Source organism: Chiloscyllium punctatum, chromosome 7, assembly GCF_047496795.1.
Source record: "Chiloscyllium punctatum isolate Juve2018m chromosome 7, sChiPun1.3, whole genome shotgun sequence".
In the NCBI taxonomy this organism is placed as follows: Eukaryota; Metazoa; Chordata; class Chondrichthyes; order Orectolobiformes; family Hemiscylliidae; genus Chiloscyllium; species Chiloscyllium punctatum.
In genome coordinates this window covers 84,601,211-84,620,264 of record NC_092745.1, presented here as the reverse complement: position 1 = coordinate 84,620,264, position 19,054 = coordinate 84,601,211, and the positions used below count along the sequence as shown (strand labels likewise).

The 19,054-nt window shown below is 37.5% G+C and overlaps 1 protein-coding gene across 9 annotated transcripts in view; it reads right to left on the bottom strand.

Annotated features, from left to right (window-relative positions):
- The window catches only part of nfia (nuclear factor I/A), a 732,272-nt gene that overhangs the window by 481,517 nt on the left and 231,701 nt on the right, over window positions 1–19,054 (bottom strand). For 3 of the 9 annotated variants that reach the window (XR_011961150.1, XM_072574238.1, XM_072574239.1), the window contains exons 1-2: window positions 9,632–10,090; window positions 3,364–3,895 (exon numbers count right to left, since the gene is read on the bottom strand). Coding sequence is in view for 3 of the 9 variants with exons in the window: in XM_072574238.1 (XP_072430339.1) it covers window positions 3,364–3,895; window positions 9,632–9,658 (559 nt within the window). In the remaining 6 variants the exon portion in view is untranslated. Of the gene's footprint in view, window positions 1–3,363; window positions 3,896–5,485; window positions 5,601–9,631; window positions 10,091–13,102; window positions 13,363–19,054 lie in introns of those variants that run through there. The other 6 variants (XR_011961147.1, XR_011961152.1, XR_011961149.1 and 3 more) reach the window with 5 other exon arrangements.

The following is a 19,054-nucleotide window of genomic DNA, read 5'->3' as shown; positions in this document are numbered from 1 at the left end:
GAGCAACATTATCAGATTCCAAACTAAACACCCCAGTAAAATGAGTTATAAACAAAATATGCAGTTCACATTTGATGATCGAATTGTTTTAATCATTTTTACAGGCAGAGGTGAAAACGCACCTTTACCTTAGGTTGTTTTTATTCTGTTTGTTGGTAAAAAGAGGTGAAAAAAATTCTTTAAAGGGAGCTTCTCAATGAAAACCAGATGATACTGCATCTAAACTCATGTTCCATTTAAATTTGACTATGAAGGAAAGATTCCCTTAACTCTTGAGCTCTATTTCAACCCAGTTTCCCTTTCCACAAACTGTTTGCATAGGCAGTGGGTCACAACAATACTGACAAGCTGAAGACAGCACTCGCATGAGTGCTCACTAATAAGCAAAGATCACCATTTATCTAAGAGGTCAAATGCCTGGTGGCTGAGGTCATGACCTAAACAACTTAAGTCATGACCCTTACACGTGCCTGAACTGATGCCATTCTGACTGGGGTCAGTTGCTAATCATACAGGCTATAAATTAGATTGTGCCTCACACTTCTTCAAAAGAAAGTTTGCCCTCGTCAATGCAGTATCATTCTTGGTTGTCACTTGATGGCTGTGTGAGGCATTGGACTGACAGAGCGAATCAATGGGTAAAAAGAACTTGTCTGTTAAACAGCAAACAAAATAAAAAGCTAACTGGATCATTTAGAACTGTTTAATCTACATTTGAATTCTATCATTTTACTAGAAAGTCATTCTCAAAAATTATTCACGATTAAGAACTTAGCAAACACTATGTTATATTTTAATCGGTCATTCTTTTAAAATCAGAATTCTTTTAGTCATGGTAAAATGCATTTAATGATTATAATGTTCTCAGCTATCAACTGCTCTGCAATATCACAATGGCCAGTTTCATCTACAGACTGATTTATAACATGACTGCTAATTTTCAATTATAACCCACACAACTTCACTAAACACCTCAACAATTCTAAAATAATCTAAACTACATAAAAAATGTAGAATGTTTATTCCCTAGTGTATGCATTGCAGTCATTACTTTATTTCCACACTTCTTCCACAAAGGGAATGGGCTCTTGAATAGGATTTTGAAATTGTCCTGCTGGTCTATAACGAAACCTCTAACATACCAAACAAATAGAACCTCGGGACAGGTGACATGAAACTAGTCACTAGTATTTACCATGCTATGGTTGTCTGGATTATTCTAAGTTAAATCAACTGAAAAGCAAACAACCCCTGATTTCACGTCCAAACAAATTCTTTAGTTTAAAAAGTGTTACAGTATGAGCAAACAGTCAACAAAACTCAAAACAAATTAAAAGATCATTTTAAAAAATATGCATATCTTCAATATACCAGAAATACCTGGTTACTTTCCAGAAATTGCTAAATCAGTTTTAACAACTATAGGAGGTCTATTAGTAATATGCTGAGTAAAATATTTTCACACTCTAAATTGTTGCTTATCATCCATCATTAGCTACCTTGGTTTTTTACACAGCTTTGGGTCATTTTCAAAAGGCTGAAGCACTGCTGAATTATTATTTAAATTTATTTACACAAAAGATTGAGAGAGATTATTTAACCAGTCGATGCATTTAGCACTTGTTGGAAAATTCAATTATCTACACTAAATTTCAGAACTGCATGTACCCCGTTTTAATTTTAAGAGAAAATTGTTGAATTTAATTTTTAAAATCTATCAGCGATACAATCGCTACTCCCTAAAACATGGCGCTTACGATCAGACTACAGGAAAGAGCAGAGCGTCAGCGAAAAAAAAAGTGGCCACGTATTCCCATGTTGGCTTTGGCATGTTGGACAAAGCACTTTTTAGAGTTCATGCTTTCTGCCAACACTGGCAGCTGCTCAGTCCATTGAAAACTCCTGAACCTTCCAAGCAGGCCAAACAAGATCCAATATATTTTTTGCACACAACTTTCAGTAAGCACCCAATTTTAAAATACAAATTATTTAAAATGTACTGCATACATTTCGTTTCACTTATTTTAGTGAACATTTTTGTTTTTTGTGTTTAATCTGGTCTATTCGTCCATTACATAGTTTTAATAACAACTATAATGCAATAGGGAGAATGTAATAGAACTTATTTTCCAAAATATTTTGACTGTTTTGGCACGTCAACCTTTAGCGGTTATCTCTGTTATTTCCAAAATCAATGGCCACAAAACTGACTCGAGTTTCTAACCCTTCAAATTGTTGCTGGCTTAGAATAAACAGAAGTTCCATTGGTGGCTGTAACAATCAAAAAGCAAATTCTTAAATGCAAAATGTTTCTGAAAATAGAAAGTTATCAAACTGGAAATGAATATTTTAATATAGTGTGAAGATTAAAGCTCACTCAGTGCTTTTCCAAAATACTTGATATTATGAAGATCAGTGATTTGCACTGATAGGGTTGCAACAGAAATAAATGCAAGGCATTTACAACATTGGTCCATGTTAAAAGTGACAAAAACACTAAGATCTTAAATGAATAGCTGAATTGTTTCCTGCCTTTATTTTGTTCAATGACCACAACCTGCATTCACACAAGGTACCTGCAAATACAAACATATTTGAAAAAGAACACAAGATCTCTATGACAAAAGCCAGTGGAGAATGCCACATTCTGGATTACTTTGCCTCTGTAAGTAATGTGTAGAATCCAGAGTTTGACACTTCACTTGGGCTGCAGACAATTTACAGCAATAAACTCTTAGTTCCTTTTTTGCAGGTTGCCACTGCTATACCCAAGTTGGCACAACTTTTGAACCAACACTCTGAGGCAATAGCTGACCCCAACATTTAAACCAATGATTGGGCTTTTTCAGTTGTATATCCTTTGTTGTGTATGTTAACACAATCCCACCAAAAATGCAGGGATATTTTTTAACACAAACAAAATATACTTCCTGTCGGGATTTTCATCTTCCATCGCAGGCTGTGAGGTGGGGGGGAAAGAAAGAGAAGATGCTGATTTGATCCTAAAGGAAAATTATATGGTGAAGGGCACAAGAAACACAACTGAAAGTTTAAAAGCTGCTTTCAGATCTGGCCTGCAATGACCAATTGAAATTATTACATAAAACAAAAATCAAAATTCCTGTTTAAAATCATTTTTTTATCAACTTTAGATTGCACTTTACAACAAGACAGGGTCTAGATTATCTATAGGAGCATGCAGTAGGAAGTTACATTTACAGAAAAGGTATACACACAAAACAACCATTACATGAGGTTCGGTTTTAGGTGAGGACACATGCAACACAACCGTTTCACAAGAATGAAGATCAAGTTTATCTTTATAAATAAAATTCTAAGAACACTTCTGAAAAATGCACTTACCCGCTGCCTGCGCAAAGTACGCCAAATATAAATCGAGTTCCTTAACAGAAACTCCTATATGATGTGGCTGTACGCACAGCCCAGGGTTAGAGCACTGCGAGGACTTTACGAGTCGTTCACCATCAGTACTTTCGAGCGGAACACCTTTGAATAAAATCACCATAACCAGGTCCAGCCTCCAGACCTTGTCTGCTTGACGCAGACAGTCAATTCGCCGCATCTTGCCTTTCTGGTCTGGGTTTGAAAGCACACAGCAAGAAGGTTTCTTCCCAGTGACTGAGAGCACAAAATCCTCTCGATACTCAGGTCGGATGTCTTTGCGCAGCTTTGCCAGAAGCCTGGATGCCCATTTCTGCTTCACTTCTTGTTTTTCACTCAGGAGTTCATCCTTCACCGCTCTCTCTTCCTCCTTTGACATGCGCTTCTCATGCTTCTTGAAGTATTTTCGTTTTCGGGCTTGCAAGTTGAACCATGTGTACGCAAAAGCTCGGACATGGGGCAGAAGTGCTTCAATGAAGGGATGGAATTCATCCTGTCGGGGAAAAAAACCAAGGGAGAAAGAATAAGCAAAAATTAAGTTTTAACAAAAGCAGTAGCATTGCATTCAACCTTTATCAGAATTATTTTCCTATTGGGCAAAGACATAATAAAAATTAAAAATCAAGACACATTTCATTGAAATAATAGATTTAATTCAATACCATTGTATAGTCCAACCAGCGCAGTATTTTGTTTGAAGCTTGACTTAGAAAAATTTATGCCATGTACAGTGAGTATTCTTTGTGTAGAACAGTCAGAAAGATGCCGACAGCGTAACTGAAAGCACCCATGTAGGTAACGTCCAAAACACTTGCCAATATTCAAGACACTCCCTGCGTGTGCTCGGTTTGTTTATGAAGAGCTTTCCCAAAACAGTAAAGAGAAGGTTCCCTCGACTAAAGCATGGGTGCTTTCATTAACCTTCGCCAGCTTTAAAAAAAAGCAGATCTCTTCACTCTCCGTCCCCAACCCTTTGCATGTGGTGTAGCCAGCATGAGCCCGCCTATTTGGCAAATTCCACACACTAGAATGCCAATCAACAGCTCGTACGAGGGGGCTTTGTGCAAAGCAAGAGAGGATAACCCCCACCCCCCCCCCCCCCACACCCCTTCACAAGATGGTTTCAAACACAGCAAGTCTGTACAGTCAGAGAAAAAAAATCTGCATATTCTTCATTGTGAATTCATGCTATTTTCTCAAGAAATGTCATATTGAGCTGTGCCCTTGTGAAAAATAAAAATACTCAGACATTATTTGGAGTTCCAGCTTGGTGATGCCAAATAGGAAGTACAAAATACTTTATTAATAAGTAGTTTGTTTGTAATCCTTATTCAGTAACATGATAAAACACATCCCACCCACCCACCCATCCCCATTCCATCACTACAACATCCCACTCACCACTATCACCCCACCCCCCCACTCAAGTACCAATACCAATATATACATAAGTAAATACTGTAAATATAGACAAGAAACTGTGATCACGATAAACCATTGAAATCAAATTTTTAATCAATAATATTACAGTGACTCTGGCAAACTGATATGCAACTACCCAGTAATTCCATACAAATAAAAACAAAGCAGGTAGCCCAAGTTTTTTGCATATGGTTAAATACTTAAAGTGTTTAAAATATCACATAACACGTTGTTTTACTTGTACAATTAACTAGTCAAAACCAAGGAAATTAATAAACAACTAAATTTAAAATGGCGTAATTATACGTAAAAAGCTACAAAAGAAACGGGAAATCATTTTCAGCACAACTACCATCTGTCTTTTTCCTCTTGTTTAAACTAAATGTTGCTTAAATTGTTTTTCTTTTAAATAAAACAAGATAGCAAAACTTTTACAATGAAAAACACACAATGTTTGATTGTTCAGCAGAATTTTTTTTGGAAGGTGTATATTTTACATTATCTCTACTGAATAAGGTTGTGCATTTCCATTGTATGAACGATGCCATAGCTGTACAGGCTGGAAGGGATTTTCTTTAATGAAATAAATTAATGAAAAAATGTTGCATTGGTGGGAACATTTAGAGGATTTTTAGATTAAAATGAATTTTCATTTACCAACCTTTCTCCAGCCACACGACATCTGGCCTGTAATTCTTCAAGCTTAACTGAATTCCTTTACTACAATCATCTACACGTAGGTAACAATCTGTCCTGTAAAGGAGATTTTCAAACTGCCAAAACAAATAATGAAGCTCAAATTTATTAACTGTCTACCCTAAACATATATATGCTTGTTTCTATAGCATCTCAAAGGTTGGGAAGACAAAGGACTGGATAATCCATTTTTTTCCTGTGTAAAATTTAAAATAATTTTAACAACTTGTTTTCAAAATTTAAATAAAAGAGTTAAGTAGCCATTTCTTTTTTGCTTCACTCTAAACCTTTCATTGAAAGATTCTTTAAGATAACCACTACCATATGATTTAACTCGGTCAAAGTATAATAAAGTAGCATAAAGACACAAATCTCTACTGATATCGTGAATTCAGATTAATTCAATTCCACACTAAAATGACTATCCTAAATATGGCATGAATTGCAAACTCTAGAATTCATCCCAAGATAAAGACTCATTCCTGACAGTGTGTGTTTATGGAGTGAATATGGATATAGTTGAGCTATGGATTAAAACCTCGAGTCAGTGTTTGACCTTGGCTGCATGAATGCATGGAACAAGGGATGCCAGTGTGGTGATACTATGTCACCACATTGGTGTCCTTTGCTGTGGCCTCCAGATGCCACAAGTTCAGATCTGATCTCTTAAGTTGTTACTGCAACAGAATTCGGACCTATAAACTCACTTGCAGTGTGAGGAGTAAAGTAAAACATTAACTAAATAAAAAGAAAACCTTAACAACAACTTAAAAAAAATATAGTGACTGATTAACCTCAGAAAATTAACGGGGTAGATGATGATAAGAATTTAGCATTCAGAACAAGGAGCTTTGTAATTTATTAGGCAGTTTTTGGAAATGTACATTTATGTTTTAATCCAGTCAGAAGTTGACCAGTTTCATAGATTCTTGCATCGACTTTATGTTGGAAATCAGCCAATGCACAGTTTTCCTGCTCCACCTCAGAGCTAATGCCGAAAAGAAGCTTTAAACTACTTTTGCCCAATGTCAATCCTAAATCTTCCCCATCGCTGACAGCTTTCCATCTCAACCTCAATATGGAATTAAGAAACTTAACTTCTGCTGTAAATAAAACAATCGGATCATAAAAAACAAAAAAAGTTCAACTTAATCGGAAAAGTGCATTGGCTCGGAATTTTAGCTGCCATTATTAATATACATTGCTGCAGTGATTCCAATTTCTACAATTCAAATGGGCACAAAACGATTTGGATATTAAGCACCTGTAGCAGTTAAATTAAGTTTTGTAAACTGAAAATAGTTTCAATTACAGGGGCCTATGAGGTGCAGACGATAGCAAGTTGATCTTTTGCTTAATTACACAATCAAGAAATAAACTGTATTTTCTTAGTATTAAAGTCTATTTCAGCTTTGCATTATTAGATTGTAGGCCCCAAGTTTGAGCCAATTTCTAAATATTCTAAACATTTGGAGGCCAAACCACTTAGTTCCTTAAGTGACAATCAGTGAAGTTGTGGTTTTGTTGTGGGTCTATTTTCATTTAAACCTCAGCACTGCACTCCAGTGCAGCATGCATGTCCTTCCTTTGGCATTGCCTCATCAATTAATGTATACCATATATAATGAAGAAGCAAACAGAATAAGCACCAATTTTCTTTGAGGTGGTCAAAACTATGCATACTTCCACTACGACACTGATAATTGGACTACTTTATTGTTTACAAACAACTGTCTCTAGTGCTGAAAATCAAATTGCCCATTCAACACTATACAGTGTTTGTTATTTTCTCACTAGTTTGGTTCATGTATTATAACAATCCAGTGTGTTCTTAAGTAATTCTAGGCAGTTCTTATCATTTTGCATGGTTTTAAAAAATTAACTAGTTCTGCAAGGGAAACGGCAAACAGAATCCATTTAAAGAAGTTTGTAATGTTAAATTAAAACAACTGACTGATTCAGACTGACATATTCTAGTCTCTGTTTTTTTCCAGTAAGTATTTTGACAGGTTATTTCAATATCAATCAATCTGTTCATTTCAGTGCAATGCAATAACATTTATAGTAATCACTTCTTAATTTAAAAGACCGAAACACAATTTTGTTTTCCTTCAGACACAGCACCTGACATTTTTTTTTACCAAAAAAGATCATTATAAAGCAGATTTGTGAATGTGTGTCATTAAAATAACGCAGTAAGTTTGGGAAAAGGGTTGAAACTGAGGGTCTCCATAAAACTTGCAGTTAACTACCCGATTAGATAAAAGGACATAAAACCAAAATCTTCACTGAAATGTAATGATTCTATATAAGATTAGAAATTAGAGATTCTTATGCAATAAACGGCTGCAAATGCTTTGTATGTATTGGTTACTTAAGATTTAGTAGAATTTATCTTAAATTTGTATTTCATTTTAGAAATATTGACTAATTTCCAATTTTCTACTTCATACTGAAGTACAATAGTTTAATGTGGTTTCTGTCCTTTGGGTGAATAAGGAAGGCAAACTTCAGGAATATAAAGACCAACAGTTAATTCAAGATGGATGCAAATACTTTATATTGCTGTTAAAAATGTCTCTAAGGCATGATACGAATCTTTTGTATAGATACTTTAATAGGTTAAAAAAGGTTATATAAAGATGCTCATGATGCCCCCTTACCCAAACAAAGAAATGCTTTAAGTCGATTCACAGTAACGTTGCAAAGATTGGTCATTGTTCATAATGCTTTTAAAAGTTTAAATCACGTGCAAGAATGTGTTTTTTTAATGTAAGACTAACAATCAAATGTTCATTAAAATTCTACAGTGATACTGTGGGAGATAAGGTTTTTACCGAAATAATTTCAACATGCTATCTAAAAACCAGCGATTTCTGACTTCACTGTAAGGGATGACTTTTGAACTGAATAGATTGAACAACACGGGTTAGTTATCCCGCACGCTATAGAATGTGAAAGAAGGCGGATTTCGAAGCAAAATTCCGCTCTGGAAACTTGAGTGGAAACACAAGAAGCACAGCACTCGAGCAGACAGCGTTTCAACGGGGAAAACCCTGACTTCTTCAATAATGCTTGAAGTAGCGACGAGGCAATAACAAAATCGCACAGCGAAGTAGAAAGCTTTACGGGCGCTAACAGAACGGTGGTAACTTAGCGAGAGCAATGACATTGCTGTGGAGTTGGGGGGGGTGGGTGGGAGGGGGTTGCAGACAAATCAAAATATTGAGGAGCTGGGAAAGGAAGCCGATGCCGTCCCAAACCTCAATGCCCACACCCCCATCGGATCGGGCGCTCTGGCGGGGAACTGTTGCCTAAAGTTCAAGCTACTCGCCCTCCCAGGGACAAAAAAAAAGTCACTTAGACGCGTGGACAGTTCACACCTGACAGCATCACAGTGCCCCGAGAGAGAGAGAGACAGAGAGAAAATCAAACACACTGCTTTCCAAAACGTTGTGAAAAATCAGTTTAGGGGTGTGTGAAGGGGGGTTGGAAACAACAGCAAAGCGAGCGCCTAACTTGCCGAAGATGATTGGGAAGGAGGTGCAGTACGCTGTGGAAGGCAGCAGCGCGATTTTGTTATGAAAGATATTAACACGAAACTTGCGCGCACCGCTTGTTGTGAGTAAACTGTGTACCTTAGAGGCACAACAAAAGCGTGATTCCCCACCGCCTGCTTCACCCCCACCCCCATCCCCACCCCACACACACACACACACACACACACACTCATTCACCACCCTCCCCCCCCCCCCCACCCCCCCACTCCCCCACTATGCCTCCCCCAAGAAAAGCAGCGATCGCAGCACTTTCCTGCCTGCGAAATGTCCCGAGGTACGCGCGGCACCTCTTTGGAGAGCCGCTCTTGCAAAATGTGTGGCATTACCCCAGATTTGTTTCTGTTTCCAAAAAAAATGCAGTCAGAAAAATAATAAATATTAATACGTATCCGCCATTAGCCATGTGCCTCAGTGGGGGCAGATCGCGGAACCCAGTCACTGATCTGAGAGACAGGAGGCATTTAAATAAAAGAGAAAAAAAAAGTTTAATATATCAAAAAGAAGCAGGACGGACTCTAAAGGGATACAAATGTTGCAGAATTGTATCCTACCTGGGTGAGACAGAGCGGAGAGTACATTATTGTGGCGGTGCTGGTGGTGGTGAGAGGAAAAGCCGGCTTTCACATTTCAGTCTCGAACTGAAGCCAGCTCTCTTCTCCATCCTGAACTTTAACCCCGCCTTTAGTTAGTATATAGTCTACATCCCAACTCTCCGTGGCTCATTCTGACAGTCCAGGCAGTGCTCCTCTCGCTCTGTCTCACTCACTCACACACCTTCCCCGCCCTCTCTCACACCACCTTTTAGCATTTGTTATTTTTTTATATATATATCCGCCCGTTCTCAGCTTGCTTTCTTACAGCTGCGATCTCTCTCTCTCTGGTTGTATGTGAGAAGGAAGAGGAGAGAGAGAGAGAGAGGAAAAATTCACACTTGTGGGCTGGCTGTCAGTGAAGCGAAGCCCGCTCTCCAGCCTTCCTCCACCCGCTGGGAGACTACACCCTTCCCCGGCCGCAGTTCTCGGCCTGCAGCTCCATCGAACCTTCCTGAATTTTAACAAAACACAACACCCTGGTTTTTTCACCCCCTCCCACCTCTGTTCACCCTCCCTACATCAGCGAGCCAGCTCCCTGCGTCAACACCCCGAGCAAATGCAGCAGCAAAACTCTGGCAGCAAGCGGCGCCTAAAAATAAACGTGAATGCCTACTCTCAACTTGGACTTGAACGTGAGAAAGACCCCCAAGTGCCTAGATCTCTTATCGAGCTAGAAAAGGAATTGTGAATTTTATGTATTTTGTTAATTTTTTTTATAAAAAACTTAAAGTCAGCCTGCAACTTTGAGATAAATAAATATGGAGTGTTTTGTTGCCTTAAAGCAAATCATTTATTACATTGGTTTCCCTGCACCAAAAGTTAGTTGGGAAAGTGAATTGGGAATTTTTTTTCTATTCTTTCCTCATCCCGGTTAAGTCTGTTTAAATAAGGCAAGATGACGATTTGTAGCTTTGGCGCCTTTTTAAACAACAGTAAATTGTAATACATAACTAAGAATCATGTGGCTGAGAATTGGGTTTTTTTTCCACATCGCGTCACCTAGACGAATGTCACGTCCACGGCTCCTCCGCTCGGCTGCTGCCGCTCATTGTTTGACATTTTCTCTGCTGCCTGCGCTAGTGACCCAGATGTAACACACTGAATGGGGAAGGACCGGCCTGCCAGCGCGCATGTACTCTTGCTGCAACGCACTCTGGGTCTTGGAGTCTTTGCTCCTGTGCACTGCGCACCTCTATTCGAGTAATTGACCAGCAATGGCTCATAACACAAAGTGGAACGAACAGCACACTTAGATTTAAGTTTTAAGATTTTCTCACGTAATTATCCACAAGTATTTCGCGAGAAATGTGCACGATTTCTGAAATACCCCTTCTCTTCCCCTGCACTTAGCGTACAATAACTCGCCTCAAGGTATTTGATCTGTTGAAGACTGAGGGCCTTAGCATCTCAATGAAATGGTCGAGACTGTTAAAGCGAATAGACGGAACGCAGTTCCGAAAGTACAAAGCGAAACCAGAATTAACATCCAGGAGGAATGAAAATGTACGACACAAGGTTAGGAGCTCAGCACAAGACCACATCTTCCAACATGTTGCAACCAAAACCAGGCTTGCTAACTCTTCGACTTTTCACTGCATCAGCAATTTAGCTGAATAACACAGGTTCCTCTGTGTCTGTTCAATAATTCCTAATTAAACACATGCACACTTTTATTGTACATTTAAGGCATCTGAATTAGCTTACACCAGACAATTGTACATCACCATTATATTTTGTCCAGTATCTCTCGGGCTATTGGTTAGATTTATCCTGGGATTCTAAAAGTACCCATGCAGAAGGTTTTTTTTTGTTAGGTCAACACGTGTAATGTATCTTCAAAGTACTTTGGGGTTCCCGTATCTAATAAAAGTCATTTCATTCTAGTGGTACTACACCGCCTATTTCTCAAACTGCATTTCTCTAATGTTAAGATCACGTATAGACTGGGATGGTCAGTAAAATGAAATGTGCTCACCAGCAACAGAGTAAGCAGCATGTACAAAGTGTTTCTTTTCAGTGAAGGCACCGCGCCTTCCTTTATAAGGAGATAATACCATCATATGCAGGCTTGTGTAGTCAGCTATATAAAACATACACGTCGACGCAAAACAGATGAATCGTTCTATTAGACTATAGAATACTACACCACTCACTATACGGATGAATCATTCCGACGACTACATTCCTCTAATTCTTGAATTCATATGCTGCAGAAATCCCTCTGGCTATGGGTCGCGGATTTGGGCGTCATAACTCATTTAGAATCTCATAAAATCAATTTATCTAAAAAAAATTGCACCAGTTCTCATCCAAACATTTCAAAGATTTTTACGGTCCCATTCCTCATCCTCCTTCGAATGCAGAGGGAGACCTGTACGGTATTGCTTTGGTCGCACTATAAATTCTTGGTGTTTTCTATCCTGGCCTGCCAACATTTAATATATGAGCAACATTCATGCGAGATTATTTGAAGGGATACTGTCAAATAGTTTAATTGTGTGTGTATTGTATATAATTGCAAACCTTTTATATATATATAATTAAATTAAAACGTTAGCTTTTATCATTGTTCAATATCCCCTAGGTTTTGGATTGAATTTTAAACAGTATCCTGACTTAGTATTTAGCATAATTCGTGGTCTCAAGAATAGTGCGATTTATTTATTCCATGAAAAGTTCTCTCACCTCGTTTAGCTTAATTATAGTTACAAGACACTGAACGCAACTTTTAAGGATGAGCTCTTTATATAAAAGGCATTTAGAGTGTTTCTGTCACACAAATGAAAACATATCTTAACACATTTTAACACGCACAAAACGTTATGCAACTAATATACAATCTCCCATTACACGTTCTTCGTAAATATTCATTAATCCAGCTATACTGTACATATCTGAACTACAGTTCCCAAGATACCCTTGCAACAACCTGCCTTACATCTAGCATAAGACGGAAGCCTCGCCTTTCTACATATTGATTGGCGCAGTGCAGCGTTGAGGATATCAATCGAAGTTTCGATTGGTAGAAAGGGTTGCCTATCACACTGGGTTAAGTTCACGTCTCTAGTTCGGCTGACCGTTCGAAGAAAAGGTTTTGAGACCAAGTCACACGTCTCGACAGAGTGAGTACGCAACGTTATTTTTTGACCCCCTCTTGGACGAGACAAGCGACGGGGGAAATTTGCCAAGCTCAGCGCTTTCCAAGCTCACAGCAGCAGCTTATTCTTGGCGCAATAATTGACATATTCCACATGGACACAAACTGGAACAGGCGTGAATTAAAAGAAAAACATCCTATTATCAAATAACCAGCCTGCAACATTATTAAATATATTTCAAATATAATATATCCTGCTAAATCTTATTTTGCATTCAAGTTTATAATCTCTTAAAATCATAATTTTAAAAAGCTCATTATGTATCACGTACCATTGCCATGTAAAGAGTACGTGAGAAACTTTAAATTGTTCAGACGTTTAGCTTCATTTGTTGTCGCCTTTTTGTTGCTTTTTTTGGTTTTAATATATAAACTGGGAACCGTTGCAAACCGGAAGCGAAACCATGCAAAAGCCACTGCAAAAAAAAAGTCGGCGAAAGATGTCTGAGGCTTTTTTTGTTTCCAAAGAAGAAGCCCTTTTGAAAGCCTTCCAAGATCACTCCCAGCTCCCTGGCTCAGTGTTGATGGCGAAAGAACACTTTTTGTGGAGCGCCCTGAGAAGTTACATCGATTTGCAGCGCTCACTGTTTATTTCCGCATCGGTATTTGCATAGAAACCACGCACAGAGGCGACCACACGTCCATCCAATCGGCTTCTAGAATCCCGGGAGACGCGAGTGGTGCGAGCGTCTGGCCTGGGATTCCATTCCCGGGCTCGAGTTCTATCGCCGCACTAATACGTACAGGCTGCACCGGCTGAAGCTTCTCTCATGTCAAATGTATATGCAGAAGGCATTTGTAATCGGCTGTGATTTTTTTACTCTCTCGGTAGCAAGCTTAGGTAAGCAAATGTGAAAGACGATTGTTTTCTTTGTTAAGGGCAAAGTATGTGTGTATTTCTCAATCCAGTCATCTCCTAATACGGTTGACCTCATCTTTTTTCTATTTTATTTAGTTTTAAAGATATACATATGCATATTTATACATATGCATATTTAAAAAAAAAAACTTATGGCTATCATTGCATTGAAAAACATGCCGTGTGATATGTAGGCCGAGAAATATAAGTAGCGCATACTGATCATCGTATTCTTGTGAAGTGGTTTTTATGTAGAAAATTATCTCCAGACTGCTGTAATCAAAATAGCAACAGTTGCTAATGAAAAGGAAGAAAAGTTTAGGTTTTTTTTAAACATTGATGCTCAGAGAGTGAACGTTTTTTTAAAAATTGAAATAATCTTCTTTTTACTTTGCCAGTTTTATTTGTGAACATCGTTGCCTTGGAAACCTAATTATTAAACAACAATTTAACTGTCGTGATCAATAAATTATTGAATAAAGATCGTATTTTTCAAAGAACGTTGTCTTTTATTATGATATTCATATTAACTAGCTAACATATATTCGCTGCTAAACAAGCCTTATGTTAATATAAAACAAAGAACTGCGGATGCTGGAGATCTGAAACAAAAACAAATTGCTGGCGAAACACAGCAGAGCGGGCAGCATCTGTGGGAGAAAGCAGATTTAACGTTTTGAATTAGTGGTGCTGGAAGAGCACAGCAGTTCAGGCAGCATCATTGAGTCCGGTGACTCTTCATCAGAACACAGGTCTTATCTTATACTGGATTAGTGGTGCTGGAAGAGCACAGCAGTTCAGGCAGCATCCAACGAGGTCTTATCTTAGTCGTGTGCATATTAATGATGACACGTTTGCTTTTACGCATACAACTGATTTGTAAATGTCTACTGAGATTATCACTAAAAAGATATGTTTTAAAATGTTAGAATAATCAAATAATTTATTTTGAATCCTTATATCTCATTATATGTGGGATATTATATATCATATATCCTAAATATATATTGGCCTAGTCAGCTACGTCCATGACCCCGTAAATGAACCAGAAAAATTTTTTAATAATTGTAGCTGGACAACTGAATTAACAAGCTGTTGTCCTAACGTGTATTACAAGTTGTCATTTCTGTTCTGACATGACAGTGTAGGCTCTAAGATGTGAAATTCTGCTTTTGTTAGACACCGTCGTGGATTGTCAGCAAATTGCCACAGAAAAGTCTGAGAAGCTGATTATATACCGTGCTTCAAACCTGCTCAGGAATACATCAATTATTTTTGATCGGCCATTTCTTGTAAACGTTACTATCCGCGTGGATATATGAACAGATCATATGCTACGTTATCTGACCAATAAAATGCGTGTGCTTATGGTATAGGACGCATGGGAACTGAAAACCCCGTGCGATTGAACGTATTTTTGGGTACGACGCAAATGATATTAGGACAATATATACAATGTAACTTTTTAAACTGTAAAGAACGCTTGTGAACTTTTAACGCATTTTAACATTGGATGAGCCAGCTTTTTGTAATTTACATACAGTTTTACTTCAAAAAGTTGAATATATTTGCATGGATTATTAGCATGTCCAAAAATAATAGGCACAGGAATTAAGCTTAATTTATTGCATTCAGCTGCACACCACATAGTATATAACATCCTGTACAAACTAATTACACCAATCATCTTCCAAACTGTAATCAGACTCCGTTTATGCATTAAATGTAGGAAGGCACATACAGTTTTTGTGCACACCATACGGACGTACTGCATACGCACACAAAAAAGACTAATGCAGTGTAATACTTGAGACACTTGCTTTCATCGCTGCATTTCTTAAATCGTCACGGGTAAATGTTATTGATTTTTCCATAGATTTTTATTTACGTTTCAAAGCTGGTTTGCCAAACGTGTAAAAATGAAAGTCATACTTTTGGTTTCCCCTCTTGCCGGTTACAAATTAATCCACAGTTACGGCACTCAGAAATATATTTGATCTGTTGCCTCGCGTCTTTTAATAAAAAGGTTCTCACTGCAGATACACTGCAGATCAACAAGAACAGCAGCCCACAAGTACGCCCGAAGAACTTCGGAACATACATCCACCACCATCGTTATGCTGTTACGAAGACATGGCTCTCGGGGATTTCACTGTTCCTTATTTCTGCAATTTCATATCAATCGTAATCAGATATGTTTCGTTTAAATAATCTCTGACACCGAGGAGATTGCAGCGAATAAGAAAGCTTTTCGACTCTTTACAAACAAGGCAATGTTAAAGTGGAAAATAAAGTCTCAACAAAACTAGACGCTGCGACAGCACGTACAAAGCGAGCTGACGTTTACTAAAATAGATCACAATGCAAAATCTGTCCGGCATTATGTAAAAAAAAACAACAAACACAGCATTGAATCACTCTAACGCACGGAATCAACAATTTTCTCCTTAATTGTATGAATCCATGACACTTGCGGAAATGTCCCTGTCGGTTTGGCGCTGGAGATATTGATTTGAGGACATTCCAGAACAGGGAGTGAGAAAGACAAAGTCTTTGCATTTTTGTTTTTCAAAACTATTATATTAAGATCTCAGATCTGATGTTCCCACAGGTCAATGCCACAACTAGAGGGCTCTAATAGCAACAAGTAAAAAGTGATTTTCCTGATTTTGGAAAATGTTGCGAGAGTTGATTTACCCTCCCCCAGTTACAATGGTGCATTCCGCCGCGTCGTTTCTTTTTACCATTTTGCTGTTGTAATGTTTTGCTTTTCTCCCGAAATTTTGGCATTAGAAGTAGAATTATTGCTTTTCTGAAGCAATGGTTGAAAAGGAGACTCTATTAAAACAAAGTTCTTTACTGTGCTTTTCCTCCCTTTTCACTCTGTCGGCACCCGTATGGAGCGCATTCGAGGGATTTCTTGCTAAAATGGAGTCGAGAGTTCAATAAATAGTCACAAATTTCCACTAATTCTCATTTGGATTTTGAAATAAATCATGGCAATTGTGAGTGAAATGAAGGTGTTCACAATTAAGTGGCGATTTACTGACTCAAATAAAGAAATATATATGAATACTTAAAGGGAAGGACTGAACCGTCAACTTATATGTTTAATCGGCAACCAACATTTTCACACTGGTTTGGAAATAATAATTCGGCCCCAGATGCCGATAACCATGGGAACATTAAAGTTCAACCAAACAGTATCAATAAGAGGTTTGTTTTAAAACCACATCGTTGCCACGAAAATAGAAGGGAAAGTTTTTTTTGTTTGAAAAACAAACTTCTTTGTGTTTCGAGTTTAAGTCGCTGCTTTAAAAAGTTTTAAAGTTTCGTTCTGGATAAAGAGTATTGGTCCTATTCATTACTATGCAATGATTCTCGACCGTACGTTTTAAGACAGCGAATGAAGATTTTAAACTTCGATACTTCACTGATTACCCAGCATGGAGTATTGCAAATTCAATATTTACGTGAGCTTTTCTATCTTGTTCTGCAGCGTTAATTTTAGAGAAAGATACTTTGCACAGCTTTATTGGGACAGACTAGCACGTTTCGACGACCTAGTTTACTTTTACCTTTCTTTGAATAAGTCAATTTCGCAATCCATGAAAGTTTTAAACCACCCCTCGGTTGTGCTAACTGCCTGAATCATATTCTGCCGTGAGTTTGTCACATGCGTAAAATTAAACAAAGGTTAGACTTCAAAAGAATATTTCAGTTGAATTAAATTCGAGTCCAGTTTGCAGCGCATACGTCTATTTACTTCACACATGCACCTGCATCGTTATTTATTCTTAAAATACACGATTTACGACAACTGATTTCTATAAATGCTACAATTCCACGCATAATTTTACCCTAAAAGATTTAACCAATTTCTTCTAAGAGCGACTTTAATGTCTTCTGTTTCAATGTGAGCAATAGAAATTAACATTTAAACAATTTAGTTATTTCAAGTTGCAGGCAATTTGTGAAATTAATTTGTGTAAACAAGAAGTTAACCATTTCTGCGCACGTATAATTCAACAAAGGGGTGCGATATCAGATATAATGTTTTGGATTAGTGGTGCTGGAAGAGCACAGCAGTTCAGGCAGCATCCAAGTAGCTTCGAAATCGACGTTTCGGGCAAAAGCCCTTCATCAGGAATAATGCTGCCTGAACTGCTGTGCTCTTCCAGCACCACTAATCCAGAATCTGGTTTCCAGCATCTGCAGTCATTGTTTTTACCTATCAGATATAATGTGATGAGTATCTTCGCTACTCATTAGACATGGGAATAAACTTGGGTGGAAATGCTGGACGAACTGGGAATCAAATCTATCCGAACTATTACAGACACACGAATACATTATTTAAGTTTTATTTTTATCCATGACAGTTATCCTAATTAACGGAAAACGTGTTTTTGTTAATTGTATATCAAGCAATGATAAATTATTTTCAAATTATATCTTAAATAATAATATGAAATCCCACTCATTTCATGGCTAACTTAAAAATACTTTGTGTTGCTGACAATTCTAAACATTCAGCTCCCAAACTAAATTATCCTCGTTTTCGCCAGGGTAATTTAGCGGACATGAAATTAACTACAGATTCCCGCGTCACTTTTTTTTATCAAGGAGCTAAACATGCAATCACATGTAAATTACCTTTTAATGAAAAAAAGTCAGGAATTATTTGAGGCAGTATATTCGACAGTTTCAACACTGATCATGATTGGGAATATAAATGAATTACCTCCATTTATTACCTACAAAATACACCAATGCAGAGAACAAGTTAAATTGAGCACCCCATTTTTGATTATGAAGTATTAACAATATGAAATAGAATTTAAGTGAAAACAATAAGATAGGTTAATTTCCTTTATTTCTTTCGCGTGTGCAAGTTTAAAGACAATAGAACTAGACTTCGATTCCTTATGTACAGGATAAGCATTGATAGTTGAGCATTTTTTTCAAATTAAAAAATAACTTTTATATTAAATCCGTAATGTGCATCTGCCATGTCTTTTTTTTAAATTTGGGTACTAATGAATTGTGCTCACTGCTCATCAGTGACAACAGATGATTACAGGGTGCATCGATGATAAGCATATTCATATATGTTTAACAATGAACAATACCTGGAACTTGCATTGTTAAACTTAATCAAACATACGCCCATTACATTTCACTAGTAGGTACAAAACTAAACGATCACCTTTTAAAATTTCGTTACAATTCCTGACTTAGTATGCAGTATGAAACTATTTTTTCTTCATTTTTATCGCATTTTAGCTGTCAGATTTTTGGAAGTCTTCACTCAAACCTGTCGGAACAAACAACAATTTAATAATAAAAATGTCAAAGTGGATTT